This window comes from Cydia pomonella, chromosome 23 (assembly GCF_033807575.1).
Source record: "Cydia pomonella isolate Wapato2018A chromosome 23, ilCydPomo1, whole genome shotgun sequence".
Taxonomy (NCBI): Eukaryota; Metazoa; Arthropoda; class Insecta; order Lepidoptera; family Tortricidae; genus Cydia; species Cydia pomonella.
Genome location: NC_084725.1, coordinates 12,731,129 through 12,746,430, shown reverse-complemented (window position 1 = coordinate 12,746,430; position 15,302 = coordinate 12,731,129). Strand labels below are relative to the sequence as shown.

Below are 15,302 nucleotides of genomic sequence, written 5' to 3'. Positions count from 1 at the left end.
TAAAATGACTTGCTAGATTGCTCTGAAACTTTGTACTTACAATAGGATATGGTATGTCTATGCCTATAATTAATTTAAAACATAAATGTGAAATGAGAGCCAATTAAGTTCAATATTAAGAATATGTGTCGTTGTTGACTCGCCGACAACGGAATTGAGATCTATATGGGTGCCATGTTCTGTGCTGTGTAGAAAATCCTGAAATTATAAAGGATTTGTCTTGGCTAGTTTTTACGTATAGGCTACGTATCACCGAAACGTCACAAACACCACGAAGGTTCGGCTTGTACGGGCCCTCGTTTTTCCTATATTCTTATACGCTGCGGGACCTGGACTATCCGAAAGACAGAGGAGAAGACGATAGACGCCCTAGAAATATGGTGCTGGAGGAAAATGCTGGGGATATCCTGGACCGAGTTTCGGACTAATGTCTCCATCCTTAAAGAACTCCGTATCAAGCAGCGCCTTTCGACTCTCGTAAAGACCCGCATACTCAGTTTTTTCGGTCATGTCTCGAGGAGGAACAACGACTCCATAGAGCGTCTAGTGGTGCAGGGTAGAGCAAACGGAAAAAGACCGCGCAAAAGGCCACCTATGCGATGGACTGACCAAATCAAATCTGCCATGAAGGGTCCCCTGAACGCATTTGCCAGAATGGCCCCCAACCGCGAAAAATGGCGAGAAATCGTGCGGCAAGCAACATCTGCGCCTGATATCAGCAGTTAACCACGACGCTCTGCAAAGAGTACAACGACAAAGAAGAAGAAGACGTATCATATTTGTCTAAAATTTGGTTTGTTGGTACACACACAAGGGATAGTCTCTAGCTAGGTACGGGGTGCCACACTCGTCAGCGCGACGGCGATATTTTTTACCTTTTACCTAATAATCTCAAATTTGTGTACGGGCTCAGCTCCTGTTTCGTCTTAAGCCTGAATTTAACAGATTCTGACTCACAGGGGGCTTTGAGCATGATGTTGCGTTCGTTTTCAAATTTTGAAAAAAAGAACTAGCCTAACAACACAATAAATGCTTGTTTTTCCGCATTCTTCACTATATCTCCCTGTCTCACTACTATCTGACCTTCTAACCCAGAGGGGAAAATATACCTTATTGGGGCTACTCCATCTTCCTCATGATAATATATTTTACTTTACTGAAAAGCAATCGGTACATGTTACAAGATGCACATTGTTAAGAGCCGGGGTTAGAACCCACGACCATTGGTTTTAAAATGAAGCTTTGTATATAATTTGTATTTTTATAATAAATCTGTTTTCTTGTTGACATTTTGTGGTATTGTATTGCTTTATGTTAATTGTCAAGATATTTCTTTCATCCTGGACAATTGTCACATGCGTCACCTGTACGTTTTTATGATAGATCTACATCGACGCAACTGCATGTCATTGTCAAAGAGCATATAATCACTACGTTTTAAGAGACGGGACTTTCATACTAGCGAGTGGAATCAGTTTGTTTCGCAAATCATTACCAAAATGTACGACAAAGAACTGTCAAAGAACCATAGTACCAACATAAGCGATTTAAATAGTGTAGTACGCTACACGCTTACGATTCTTATCGATATCGATAAAATGGGGAGGGTTGAAACATAGGCTCCTGTCTACAAATTTTGTACTCGAAATCAGGTTAGCATCGAGTCCACATTTAAGTTGTATGTTATATAGTGGATAGTTCTTAATTGGACTACTATCTGGTCGGGCTTAATGTGGACCCGAATTATTTTAATACAGTTTTTAAGTCGTGTTTTTTTATTTTATTAAATGCTTGATTTTCATAATGATGTGCACATACATGTTTGAATAAATGTAACTTTTCTATGGGAAGCTGTATCAGGTCTTCGTTCCCAACAAATTTGGCCCACTGCCTGCATCTGAAAACATACAGCCTTGGAAAAACATGACTTTATCTACAGTTTATATTCCATGTGTTTGCTAATGAGATGATCAACTGATTATTTCGCGCTAATATGCATCTATAAATCATGTTTTTCGGCATCCAGTTATCAACAACCCTTTATCAATGCTTTAACTTTTTATGTATTTATATGTCTGTTAATAATGAGAACGGGTCTGGCCTTGTTGGCAGCGACCCTGCCTATGAAGCCGATGGTCCCAGGTTCAAATCCTGGAATGGGCATTTATTAGTGTGATGAGCATGAATATTTGTTCCTGAGACATGGGTATTTTCTATGTATTTATAAATACTTATAAATTAGGTCTATGTACATATACTAAAGTATGAATGGCATGTGTTGTGGGTATATATATATATATATATCGTTGTCTAAGTACCCACAACACATGCCATTCATACTTTAGTACTAAGTCAGTCTGTGTAATAATGTCCTATAATATTTCTTTATTTATCATAAAAACAGAGATTAATTTTCTTACTTTTAGGTTAATATATTAAATAATCACTAGATAAAAATAATATGTTAACTAATGACCATTAATGCATAAGTAATAGATAATTTATGCATTATTAATCTTCGACGAATTAATTATGGTCATATTGCATGCTAGTTCTAAGGAAATTTCACATATTTAATTTAATTATTTACACTGATATACAAATAAAACTACAGTTATCGATACTTATAGTACATCCCTAGTTCACATCGAAAAATAATGTAAAACATCTAATTTTCGATGTGTTTATAGCCTGCTGACCCAAAATAAGGTCAAAAGTATCTAAAGCAATACTTACCAGTCTTCATCCAAGGGAAATTTCGCCATAAAATCCCTTTTTTCGTGATTTTCTCGAGTGGCTCGCTTGCCACATATTTCACACTTACTAAACCGTTTTCTCGCTGGCATTGTAACAAACTCGCTCTTTACTCTGATCACGGTTGACTATTTTCGATTTTTGCACTAAATAATAAAGAAATTACACGAAATACCCGAACAAAACATTGAAGCCTTCAAAACAAACAAAGCAATTAGGCTGACAGTAGACTTGATGTAAACTTGACAGAATAAATAGCACTGACGTTTTCTTTTTCTTCGTTGGCAATGATTTGCGAAACAAATTCCATACAAAACTTTTTTCTTCCTAGTTGTGTCAGCCTGATCGGAATTTGGCAGCTAACTCCATCTTGCGTCCAGTAGAAGAATCAAAATCGTACAGGTAAAACTACTCTCTGCCTTAGGATCCCCTTTTAAATGTCATAAATCCAAACATGGCAGCCATACCCATCGACAAAAAAGTCTACCGTTGATCTAATTTCATTTGACAGTTAACTAATACGTATTCGACACGCTTATATTTGACAACTAGAATCCTGACTAGAGCTGGGACTGCGTACCAAAAGTACGTCTCTGTTACTCGTACCAAAAGTACGTCTAAAATACCAGTTTTACGAGTATGACCCCCAATAGGCAGTTTACTTATTTGCCGTGCTTAGGCGTCTTACAAATAAGGATTATTTATACAAATATCGACTTATTATTTCGGTAAGGGTCGGAAATATGGTGACGTTTTGAGTGAAGCCTATGAATCTATTGTCATATTTTTGTTATATATTATTACATTATTTTTAGATACAACAGACACCCAGACGACCATCTGTTAACAAAATTTTATTTTACCTAAAGTAACGGTAAGAATGGAGGTACGAGGTGATAAAAGTTTCATATTTGTTTTATTTCAGAAATCAAAGTCCGTACTTTTAAATACTCGACAAGCTAAAAGTAGTCTATTACAAATAACCTGTTCCAAAAACTATTCCGGTACAACGCCCCGCCTCTAGTGTGGATATTGTTCACTGACAGGTGGTGATAATAGCAATTCGACAAGTCACAATATTTTTCACATCAAATGGAAATCAACACGAAACGTCACTTTTAGCATGTCGAATAAGGGCCCAGGTATTTAAAGGTTTCGTCACTCCTGCGGTATCTGGGACGCCCAGTACTCTCAGTGACTCAAACAGGATCTTGGCCTCTGACACAAGAGAACGCCACTGTGCCCTGTTCTGCGCCACTTCACGCCAGTTGGGCATTCCGAGGGCGGACAGGTATTTAAAGGTTTCGTCACTCCTGCGGTATCTGGGACGCCCAGTACTCACAACAGAATTATAATGCCAAGACTGACGTTGTTATATTTTAACACTCGTTGGCAAATAAGTAATATATGCATGTATTTATGTAAAGACTGACAAGATTTTATTTGGCCCAGAGCTAGGTCAATAATGTGCTAACAACTAGTCACTTCAGAAGGGAACTTTTTGCCCTTAATTAAGCTTATGTTCATAGACTAACGTACCGAAAAACTTACTGAATCAATTTAAAAATACTTTAACAATAAGATTACTAGTCTCACTATCAGGAAAGTATTACACGAGTCGGTCCATTCTATCATAAATATATATAAACATATATAATACGGGTAGTTGAAAATGTTGTCACAAACAATAGCTGATATTGTATACGTATATACTTAATTAAGCAAAATGATTACCCAATTTTTTAATTTGTGTACCAAGGGTGGTTCCCTGATCCCTATAAGACAGGTTTACCTAGTTTAGGGCTCAGGACACTATTCCTAGGCTTTCCAACAATAGAATGCTTCTAAAAATGTAATACTTTTCTACTGTGTAATAAGCTGCAATTTTGATACCTAAATAAATCATTTTTCATTTTCATTTTTTCATTTTCATTCTACCTGTCTGCCTAGTGGTTAGGGACTACCTGACTCATGGGTATTTTATATGTATTTAAGTATTTGAATAAGGTATATATCGTTGTCTAAGTAGCCAACCCACACCTATCAAAACACAAGTCTTATTGAGCTTACTGTAGGGATTTAGTTATTTATTTTACATATACTAGTTTTTAACACAAAAACATTTTCAAGTGTAACATTATGTCATCCACCCCTGTCAACCATCGCTGCTAATGTAATCAAAATGGCTGCCAGAGCTGTGCGTTACCTGTCATTATTAATATGCACTTCAAATATATTGCTATCTCTCTTCCTTACAAAGTTATTATCGTCGAATCAACTTACCCTGGTAACTTCTAGCCCCGCTCTCCCCTATGTCCCCTATATCGTTTTATTAGAAAATCTTACAAATATAAAATAAATAAAGTAAAAATCGACCATCAACATTACACAAATATTTCTATATAAATAAGTATTTTCATAAATTACTACTTGTTACAGGAGGTGTACGATCCAGCCGTAAGTTTAAAAAAAAACCAAAAGTTTTCATTATTATTTTATTACCACCAAAACCAATTCCTCTGGAGTTGCAGGCGTACATAGGCTACGAAGAGTGCTTACCATCAGACGGGCCGTATGCTTGTTTGCCACCGGCGTAGTAAAAAAAAAAAAAGAAAACAATTGTAGAAAAATGTTTGTCGGGCCCGGAGCCCGATTCAGACTTAACATTTTGTTATGGTCATTTTATTTCACCTGCGTCAATCAGCGAAATCCTCAAGGCCAAATCAAAACCAGTTAAAAACTATAACAAATTGTTCAACCAGGCTGCAGTTTTAAATTACCTTAAAACTTTATTTTTATTTTAATTGCCGAACATATATAAAGTAAGGACCCTAAGCACGTAGAAATTTGTACATTGACTCGCCTATTCTTATCTCTATCGCACACGCGTACCTAATTTTATTGTTGTCCCGCCCATGATGGGGCCTACCCCGAACACCGAATTATTTTACTCCAATTAACGAGTAATTAGAGTCACAGAGAAATAAGCCCGCATTTTGGGAATTCCGGTGTTCGCGGTTGGCCTTTTGAATGAATGAATGAAGTTATCGCGTATTTGGAAATTGCCTTCCGATGGACAGCAATGGAGTATTGCACGGGTTGTCCCTACGGACGCATTTTATTTTCTATATTGCGACTTTTTTTTTCGGGCATAGTACGATTTATCGACCGCCGCCATACGCACCATTAGAATTTCAACGTTAGCATTCCGATTTAAGGTTCAAATTAGATTACACTTTCTGGAAATGTTACTTGTCTTCAAATGATTCATCAAAGCTGGATTGATTGGAATATATTTGGATTTTTTGGAAAAACCTTGTAGATTGGTGCGGCCTGGAAAAGGGTTAATGCAGGTGATTATTTTTCTGTGCATATTTTTGACCATTAGTCACAGAATATCTTCAGAAAATAAGAATAAGAATAATTTATAAAATCATAAAATAATACATAGTAAAAGTTGCACAAATGCTGTCCTGTGTGTCCCAAACTAGGCTGAGCCTGTATCTTGGGACTCACAAAATTCGCGTTAGTTCGGCATAACGGTAGACAATGTCATGGAATACTCCAATAAATTAATGCCATAGAGATAGAAACATGCGGGTCAATATACTAAATTGTTCTAGATCATCATCGTCTTTATAAAAACTTTAATATGTTTTTTTTTTGTTCTAGCTCCGTAGTGGATACGATTTGGAATAAAGTCCTACTTTGGTGTTGTGCGAAATAAACAGAATTATTAATGTATGGTATTTTCTTATATATTTCTTATAAATCGTACACAGACACGGAATACATATACACATAGCACTCGATACATTTTTGACATCGAGAAACGGTCCATACGACTGCATTATCTATGAAAAGGTACCTTATTGTCGATGGCGCTTACGCCGCACTGCGTCGCGCGGCGTTGTATCGGAAGGAATGGTTTAACAGGAACAATAAGGTCCCTTTTCATAGATAACGTCACATATGATCTCCTAAATATACCTCGCCTATAGTTTCGAATATTAGGTACTCAGTACATAATTTTCCGATATTGAATAAGATTTTGGTAAAAATTAAAATTTTTGGTACATTCTTTTATTGCTTATTGTACTTTTCTTCCCACGGGCAACTAATACTCATCGAGTCTATTCTAAAAACCCTAAGCACAATTAGATTGCGTTGTTTCATCACAAAATTCCTATGGCCACCTCTTGTCTCCATCATCAGATCAGCTCAATGGTACCATAGTATTACATTGTCATCTGAGTTATATGTTTGCAAATTTTCATCTCAATCGGGAAGTGGATATTTAGCTTTGATTTGACCCACACTTCGTACTAACAGCCCAAAATAAAAGCTTGTAAAAAAGTTGTGATTGGATAAGTCAAACCTCATGCTTAGCATAGGGATTATACCTCTACGGTAAGGATAACCATCTATGTGTATGAAAAGTATCCATCAAAAAACATTAAATAGGTGGCGCCACAATATATCGCGAACAAATTTTTGGCTTTAATAAAAAAAAACAAATCACTGACAGCGCACTTCACTCCGGCAATGACGTCTAAGTTCGTGTCATGTCCTTGTGATACCCTAACGCCACCGGAGAGATTTCAAACTATTAGTTACAGCTCCCAGCTGGATACTTTAGCAACAATTCTCCCATAAGAGATTGTTCTCCTTACCTCTACCCTCCCAGAGTTTAGCATTTACTATTTTTGACGTTATCAAGCTGCTCGCAGTATTGAGTCGCTCGCATCGCAGCACAAAATACACGGATCATTTATAAGCTCTGGCCAGACTTCTATAGAAATTATTCTAGTGCGAACCTCGTACTTGACATCTTGCCCATATTAGTACTTTTCAAACAGGAAGGGTACGCTGATAGACCGAGGTTTTTGCCGGTCCCATATTGGGATATCGGATTACAATTTAGGAGGGGTTTAAATCTTCTCGGAGCAGGGGTGTAGGGTTAGAGCCGGCGTAGCTTTATTTGACGTTCATAAGCTCATTGTAATATGCCTACTTGGAAAAAAAACTATCTTTATCTTTCGGTATGTTCTCCATATAATTTTGAGAGATTTGGCGTTTTTAGTCACCGTACAAATCGAGTTTAGACAATACTATATTCACCGGGCATTTCCTCTATAAGCATATTGCATACTTCAGAGGCCTGTACCAACGAATCATTGGCGGATTTACCCTAAGGCCCAGTAGGCCCGGGCCCAGGCCGGCAAGACATAAGGGACGGCAGCAAGGCGGCAATCTACGTGATGGCTGCTGAGAAAGGGCGCTAGTTAGTTACCACTGGGCCTGAGGCCTATGGCGGCCAAGACTGCAATGTTTTTTTCGTATACGAGTATTAGAACCATGCATAGCCCTTAGTGTGGATTTGACAGCTAATGTAGGCGCTAATAGGGATCCATCCACTCCTTCTCAGAAAAAAGTCTTTAAATGGGTTAGTCGTTTATGGAATAGCCCCAATGATTGGCTTTCCTTTTGAATTGCTTAAGACTTAGCTCAAGGAAGATATACCGATACCGCAAAAATAAAAGGGTATCCTCTTCCCAATTCAAAAAAATATGACAACTGTCCTGTCAACGCACAGTCATTCACTTTATACATAAATAAGCAATTTTCTATTCTATTTTTATGAAGAGAAAGTTCAAAATGGCATAATCGTTACAATTTATAATCGATACCCCTTCAGCGGTTAGCGCTTAAAAACGGGTATCAGCTTACCCGTATTAGGTATGAAGCGCTTAAAAAACCAAATGAAAGGGTTTTAGTAAGGAATGGCTTTGGTAAGCAAAGCCCCTCGAAGGAGATATCGGACCGATCCCTCGCTATACAGGTCCGGATATTATGCGGTAATATAATATTTTTTTTTTAAATATGTAAAATCAATATTTATCTAGAATATTCATGGAGGAAAATGGGGACTACGTTTGTATGAAGCAGCAATCCACTATCGTTTGAAGTTTACCTGTTTTTCGATCCTCTCGAACAGCATCATGATGGAGTCCATGACTGTGGAAGCGAGATGGGTGTCCTGAGGTTTCGTGTAGCTTCTCCATCTGCAGACCTGGCGAATAAAATAAGGGAATGTAGACCTGACTATATGGTTTTAACTTCCAACTAGATACCTCCACACGTTCCCGAGATAAAGGGTCTTGACAGACAGACAGACGAACGGACGGACAACAAAGTGATCCCTAAAAACATGAGGAATATCTTTAAACTCCAGACACATATCTGCATCCAGCAGAAGTTTAGAAATAAATAAAAAATTGAAAAATTCACTGCTTCGGGTGAGACTCGAACTCGCGACTCCGGCATACTAAAAGCTGCACACGCCACAAGATGTTCACGTTAAGATCCTCTCCCATTCGGTTTGTGAAGTTGCGGAAAGTTTTTCGGTTTATTTATAATATAGGAGGCAAAAGAGTAAACGAAACGCCTGATGGTAAGCGATCACCGACGCCTATGCAACACCTGAGGTATTGTAAGCCGAGGGCGCCGTGGTGGAATGTCATCGATCCCAGTGCGCCCTTACAAATGGCAAAGAGAGAGGGGAGGGCCAAGTTCTTCCTCTTGCCAGGAGAGTCCCACACACTGCGTAAATGCATTCCCAATCCGTCAAAAAGAAAGGTACTGTAAGGGCAATGCCGGCCTTCAAGATGGGAATACGCTCTTTTCTTGAAGGTTTGGAGGTCGTATCGGTTCATAAATACCGCAGACGACAGTTCATTCACAGTTTAGCTGTGCGAGGCAGGAGTTTCTCGAGAAATACACAGTTGAGGACTGCCAGCCAAGACTGTCAACGACAGGTTATAAAAGTTCTCAGAAATTTCAGACATAAAGAGCTTGTAGACGGTCTTACCTGATAGATGGTCTTATCCACGTTGACTTTATTTATAGTTACATTAGATACCTCAGTAAACATCAGTTTGACGAAGATCGGAAGAGAACAGCTGCTTATAGCGTTGAACACCAAAAGCCCTCTCTAGTTTCTCGCTGATTCCGCATTCTTGTTAGATCACTACACCTTATAAAACAAGATCCCCTGCCGCGTCTGTGTGTCTGTATGTTTGCGATAAACTCAAAAACTACTAAACGGATTTCCATGCGGTTTCACCTATCAATATAGTGATTCTTGAGGAAGGTTTAGGTGTATAATTAGTTTAACAGTGTGAAGCCGGGGCGGGTCGCTAGTTATTGTATATAACAGAGAGGAAGAGCTTCGCTCCTTCGAACCTGCTGCCTCCTGTAAGTGGAGCATGTGCATAAACGAAAGGGTCAAAAGTGAAGAAAGAGTTTATAGCCGGTCTTAGCTGCCAGACGGTATTTTCCACGTTGACCGTACACAGTGTTAGATAACAGTATAATTATAATTACTTCAGCAAACACCAGCTTGACGAAGATTGGAAGGGAACAGCTGCCTATAGCGTTGGAGACCAAACGCCACTGATAGTTGGATAAGTCCCGAGCTGCCGATGCCATCCATAACCTGGAAATAATAAGAAATACGGTGACATTCGAATGACGACTGCATGATGACGTGCGTGGTGGAGCGCACTGGTGGTGTGCTGAGCGAGTGCAATGAAATGATATGAAAATATGAAATGAAATCAATCATTAAAAGTAAGTACACGCAATTCAAGTCCAATATTATTTTTGACAGTGTTATTTTACTGATAAACTGGTTTGTAGTAGAAGTAAAACACTTTATTGCACAAAACAAGTACTTGTCAAAGAGAATACAATAAATGTGTACAAATGCGAACTTATCACTTGAAGGGAATCTCTTCCAGAAAACCTTTGCCAGACTATATCAAAGACTATACTATATAGCGTGTCTCCCACCATGCAGCTTTTTAAATACAAAGTTCTATTCTATTCGCTAAACTGAGCTACTTTTATTGTGGGACCAGTCCCGAAATCGCGAAAAAATTATTAGCTTTTTACATACATTTTTGCTGATAAGATTTTGATGTTTTCTATGGAAAAGCCATAATTTTTTTCGTGATTTCGGGGTTGGTGCCATAGTAAAAGTAGGTTGGTTCAGCAAGTCCCTAAGAGCCCTCCATTTTAGGGGCTCCCCGCGGTTTTCATAGATTTTTGACAAGGTTTGAGGTACTCTTACATTTGCAATTTTGCACTTCAGATAAAATTATAAGATAAGACAAACGGCTATCGGTTCTTCAATCTTTTATCTCATTCGTTTCTGCCAGATTTTGAAAAAAAGTGCTTATTTTTTACGATTTTTTAAAAATATTGTGTATAAAATCACTTTTTTCATAACTCGATTGCTGAGCAGGATCTCACATAGGTATACGAGTCACACAATAGTTATGGCCAGGAAACCAGTTTTTTGGCCTAAAATTGTTCAACTTTGATGCCAATTATCTCGAACTTTGAAGTAAATATGGGATACTATATTGTTTAAAGCCGTTGATGTTAATATGATAAGCTACAAAAACCATTAGAAAACTAAGGGATTCAGATCGAAGGTCATTGGCGCCAGGGAGCCATTTAAAGTCCCATGGTGAGAGACACGCTGTATGTCTACCGAAGAAAGTTACGACTATACTTACTTCAGGATCTGCATGGCCAGATCCTCCCCCAGCGCAGTGACTTCCAGAAAGTTCTCCTCAGAGTCGATCATGCGGCGTAGGACGTCATACTCCTTCGAAACCTCAGGGTTGGCTTCCTCGCAAGCACAGGTTACTATGATCTGTAAGTTTTGTAATGAGGTTAAAAGTCAGATTTAAAATTTCAAGATTTTTACTGATTATTAATGGCTAAAACAGAACTTTTTTAATAAGAACCACGAGATTTATAGGTACCTACGTAATTATGTCTCGTATTACATAATAAAGGATGACTCACGCTAGAACGGCCCGGGTCTGGGCCGAGGCCACCGACGCTTCATTTTCTATGACAAGTGTCTGATGCCTCGGCCCAGACCCTGGCCGTTCTAACATGAGTCATCTTTAATGATGTTAAAACTATTAAAGAAGATGCTTGTAGGATTTGGTCAAATAAATAAATAGCTTGTATGACAACGTCTACTGAAACTTTCCATAAAACTTTACGGGCGTGATTTAGTTAAATTATGTTTATCCCTTTCTTCCTTCCCAATTCAGGCCAACAACGCGTTTATGAATAACGCCATAAGAACACACTACCCACTTGGAAATATAAATTTGTTTTTGTTGGTCTTTGGTGTGCACACTTGCTCATAATGTGTCAAAAAGCAAGCTAATATATGTGGAAATGGTACAGAAAAATTGTCAAATAACAAGTATGCTACTTGCGAAAATTTAAGATATAACTTCTTAAACCTTTTTGAAGTTCAGATATTGGATACATTTGATCTCTAGTATAATCCTCTACCTTGCAATGTGGCGGCAATCTCGATGGCAACCAAGACACCTTATTATTTTCAGTCCCAATTCCTGTTAACTGGTCTACAGAATCCAGGAATAGAAGCAGAGGCTGCTGAGCTGTAGCCATGGTGAGGAGTTGCTTGAAGTGCGCTGTGAGAGGCACCAGGTCATCGGGGATGCTCTCGAAGGGGAGCGCAAAGTTGTAGGAAATCTGGAGAGCAGATTTGAAAGGGTAGACGTTTATAATCTAATTAAAACCTTGGGTTACAATTGACGTTAAATGTTGCTAGGTGGCAATGAATGTATTAACAAAATATCAACGACACTTAATCGTTGATATACAATAAACAACAAATCTTACTGTTGAGTGCTTTTGTATTTAAATCGTTTGAGTTATCGACCGACACGAGCCGATCTGATAAAAAGGGTCGATTTTTTTAAATCTATTTTTTATGGACTTCATAGCTCATGTTTCTTACCTGCTGGCAAATGGATATGAGCGTCGGAGTAAGCGCGCTGGAGTCAGGAGTAGTTCCAAGAAACCTGATGATATTGGTGGGCCGCACTTCAGCAAACCAGGACTCTAGGCACATTGCTGCGCTCTTTGAGAGTAAACTGGTTTTACCGCAGCCACCTGAATGAAAAGATTTGGAAGCTTGATGCTTGAGGTTTTGGAAATAATACTCATGTTGCTGTTAGGAGAGCGTATGTAGACATTACTTGCGTAATTAAACCCTCAAAAATGTCTGGAAGAGGGCGAGAGAGCGATCTGAGGAGATATCGGAAACAGGTAAACGGTAAAAAAGAGATGGCGGAATAGTTAGACACATTTCTCATATTCTAGTTAGGAAATAAGCGACAGAATCAAATGATAGAAAAAGATGGTAAGCCTTTGCCCAGCTGTGGAACACTAAAATGGCATAATTAATAAAAATGAAATAGATCAATAGAATTCAACCGATAAAATCAAGTCAAGAAAAATGAACCTGGGGTACTACCTAAGTAGACAGACAACAAAATCAGATAAATACCTTCTCCGTACAAAACCAATGGCTTATCGGACCCATTCTTCATGTAGTTCTCGACGAAGTTTAGATCATCTTCTCGACCGTGGAACACCTTGACTGAGTTGTTACAAGCGTGGAGATGCTGAAGAATTTCTGTTACAATTTGGCCTTGTGCGCTGCTGTCTTCTTTGCGCATTGCTCTGAAAAAAAAAAAAAAAAAAAAAAATTTTTTAAATACAGAATAATAGAAATTGTGGACTTAATGTCTTAAAGCATTCTGTGCAAGTCAACGAAAGGGCAAATGCCGAAGCAGAAGTAGGTGCAGGATCTTTTTAAGTTGATAGAATTGTAACACACAACAATAGGTAAGAATTAATCCAGGGTAAAAAATAGCCGCTACTGCATGAGGTCGTAGCCAAGCTGTAACGAATAATATTCCAGCAATGCTTACTCGCCATTCGCATAGCACATCCTCATGACCTCAGGAGTAGGTAATTGCCCTTTATACGTCAGAAATAGTGTCTATCAAACTTACTTACTTACTGCTGTGGCGCAGCGACCCGAAGTGGATCTTGGCCTCCGACACCAAAGACCGCCATGCTTCTCTGTCCAAAGCCTTTTCTGTCCAATCAACGGCGTCGAGTTCGCTAAGGTCTTTTTGCACTTTACCTCTCCAGCGGTACCTAGGGCGTCCAGATGGTCTTCGGCCATTTGCAACTCCAGAGTACGCCCTCCAGACTGCACGAACCTCACCCATCCGGACTACGTGCCCGAGCCATCGGAGTCTGGCGGCTTTCGTTTCTCCAATGATGTTCGGCTCGGACAACAGATCTTCCATCTCCTGGTTCCTGCGGAGTCTCCAGGTTCCATCCTCTCTATGTCCTGTTTATCAAACACTTAACACTATATACCATTAGTACTGAACATTACTTACCTATCCACTAGCTTTATGATGTTCTTGTAAAAGTGTGAAATGAAGTGGTTGAGGTATTCTCCGTGGGTTTCGTTGTCAAGGCCCTCTCTGCCGATCCACTCCACTGTATATCTGAAAATTAAAATGTTAATACAATTCCTTTGAAGTTTATTCTTCCGCTGCGTTATTAGGTACCTAGCGATAATTTTGCAAATGGTTCGTGAATGTTGCAATCGTTGGATCTCAACGCTAATACTCAAAGAAAATGTATGTAATATGTTTTTAACAATTGCAAATAACTTGAAGCATAAGCGTTACAATATCTTACTTCTGTATATTAGTAGTCTCAATCTTATTCGGGAGTCTGACGTCCCTCAGATCAGCGAGCAGCTTCGAGGCCTCATTGTCCAGCGACCGGTTGAGGATATCCACGAAGTTGCTGGCCTTCTTCAAGTTCTGCAGGTTGATGTTGTTGATGTAGCGGACGTAAGCGAGGCAGTGGTTCTTGGTGTTTTTGACGTTGAGCACGCCGTTTATTACTTCACGTTCGGTCACTGGGAAGTGGAGATTGCTCATTAAGGTGACTCTTAGTTAAACAGTAAAATCTAAAAATGTAATGCTTGCTTGCTTGCTTTCGCGCGTAGTGAATTTGCTTTTGTGTTTGCTTATTCTATACAGGCGTATCCGGCAAAACGGGTCTTATCGTTTATGTAATTAAAAAAAACAAGAATAAATCGAAAAATCACGACTACAGAATTGGAAGTGTGTATACTAATCTACATCGAAAATTTAGAGGCTTGGATCGGCTGCCTTTACAATGCCTTTGCGATTGCCTATACAATGAAAATGTTTGTATAAAAAGAGGCACTTTTGATACGTTTTTCTCTGCTTTAAAAGTTAACAAATCGTGTCGGTAACTACAGAAATGAAGTCGATGCCATTAATAACCAGTTCACCAATCAATAATTTCGTGGGTTTTGTAATTGCTGAGATATATCAAAATACCTGATGCCAAAATGTACAATGCATCGTCTTAATATGAAAAAAAAAGGTAAAAAATGAGCGCTGTCTCGCCAACAAACCGCATAAGCAGTTTGGCGTGTAACTTTAAAATTGATTATGTATAATTATATGCCTTTGAAAAATAAATGAAAAAAAAAATTGTTGACGATCGTCAACATACGTTATATGATCAAAATATTGGTTCTTATAAATTGACAAAAAATTAATTTAGGCTGGAATATTATG

The 15,302-nt window shown here is 38.6% G+C and overlaps 1 protein-coding gene across 1 annotated transcript in view; it reads right to left on the bottom strand.

The window, feature by feature from the left end:
• The window catches only part of LOC133530600 (NACHT and WD repeat domain-containing protein 2), a 103,254-nt gene that overhangs the window by 43,403 nt on the left and 44,549 nt on the right, over positions 1 to 15,302 (bottom strand). Inside the window, exons 7-14 of the mRNA XM_061868568.1 lie at positions 14,383 to 14,608; positions 14,076 to 14,186; positions 13,166 to 13,341; positions 12,614 to 12,768; positions 12,142 to 12,345; positions 11,340 to 11,479; positions 10,141 to 10,252; positions 8,729 to 8,827 (exon numbers count right to left, since the gene is read on the bottom strand). Coding sequence (XP_061724552.1) covers positions 8,729 to 8,827; positions 10,141 to 10,252; positions 11,340 to 11,479; positions 12,142 to 12,345; positions 12,614 to 12,768; positions 13,166 to 13,341; positions 14,076 to 14,186; positions 14,383 to 14,608 — 1,223 coding nt within the window. The remainder of the gene's footprint in view (positions 1 to 8,728; positions 8,828 to 10,140; positions 10,253 to 11,339; positions 11,480 to 12,141; positions 12,346 to 12,613; positions 12,769 to 13,165; positions 13,342 to 14,075; positions 14,187 to 14,382; positions 14,609 to 15,302) is intronic.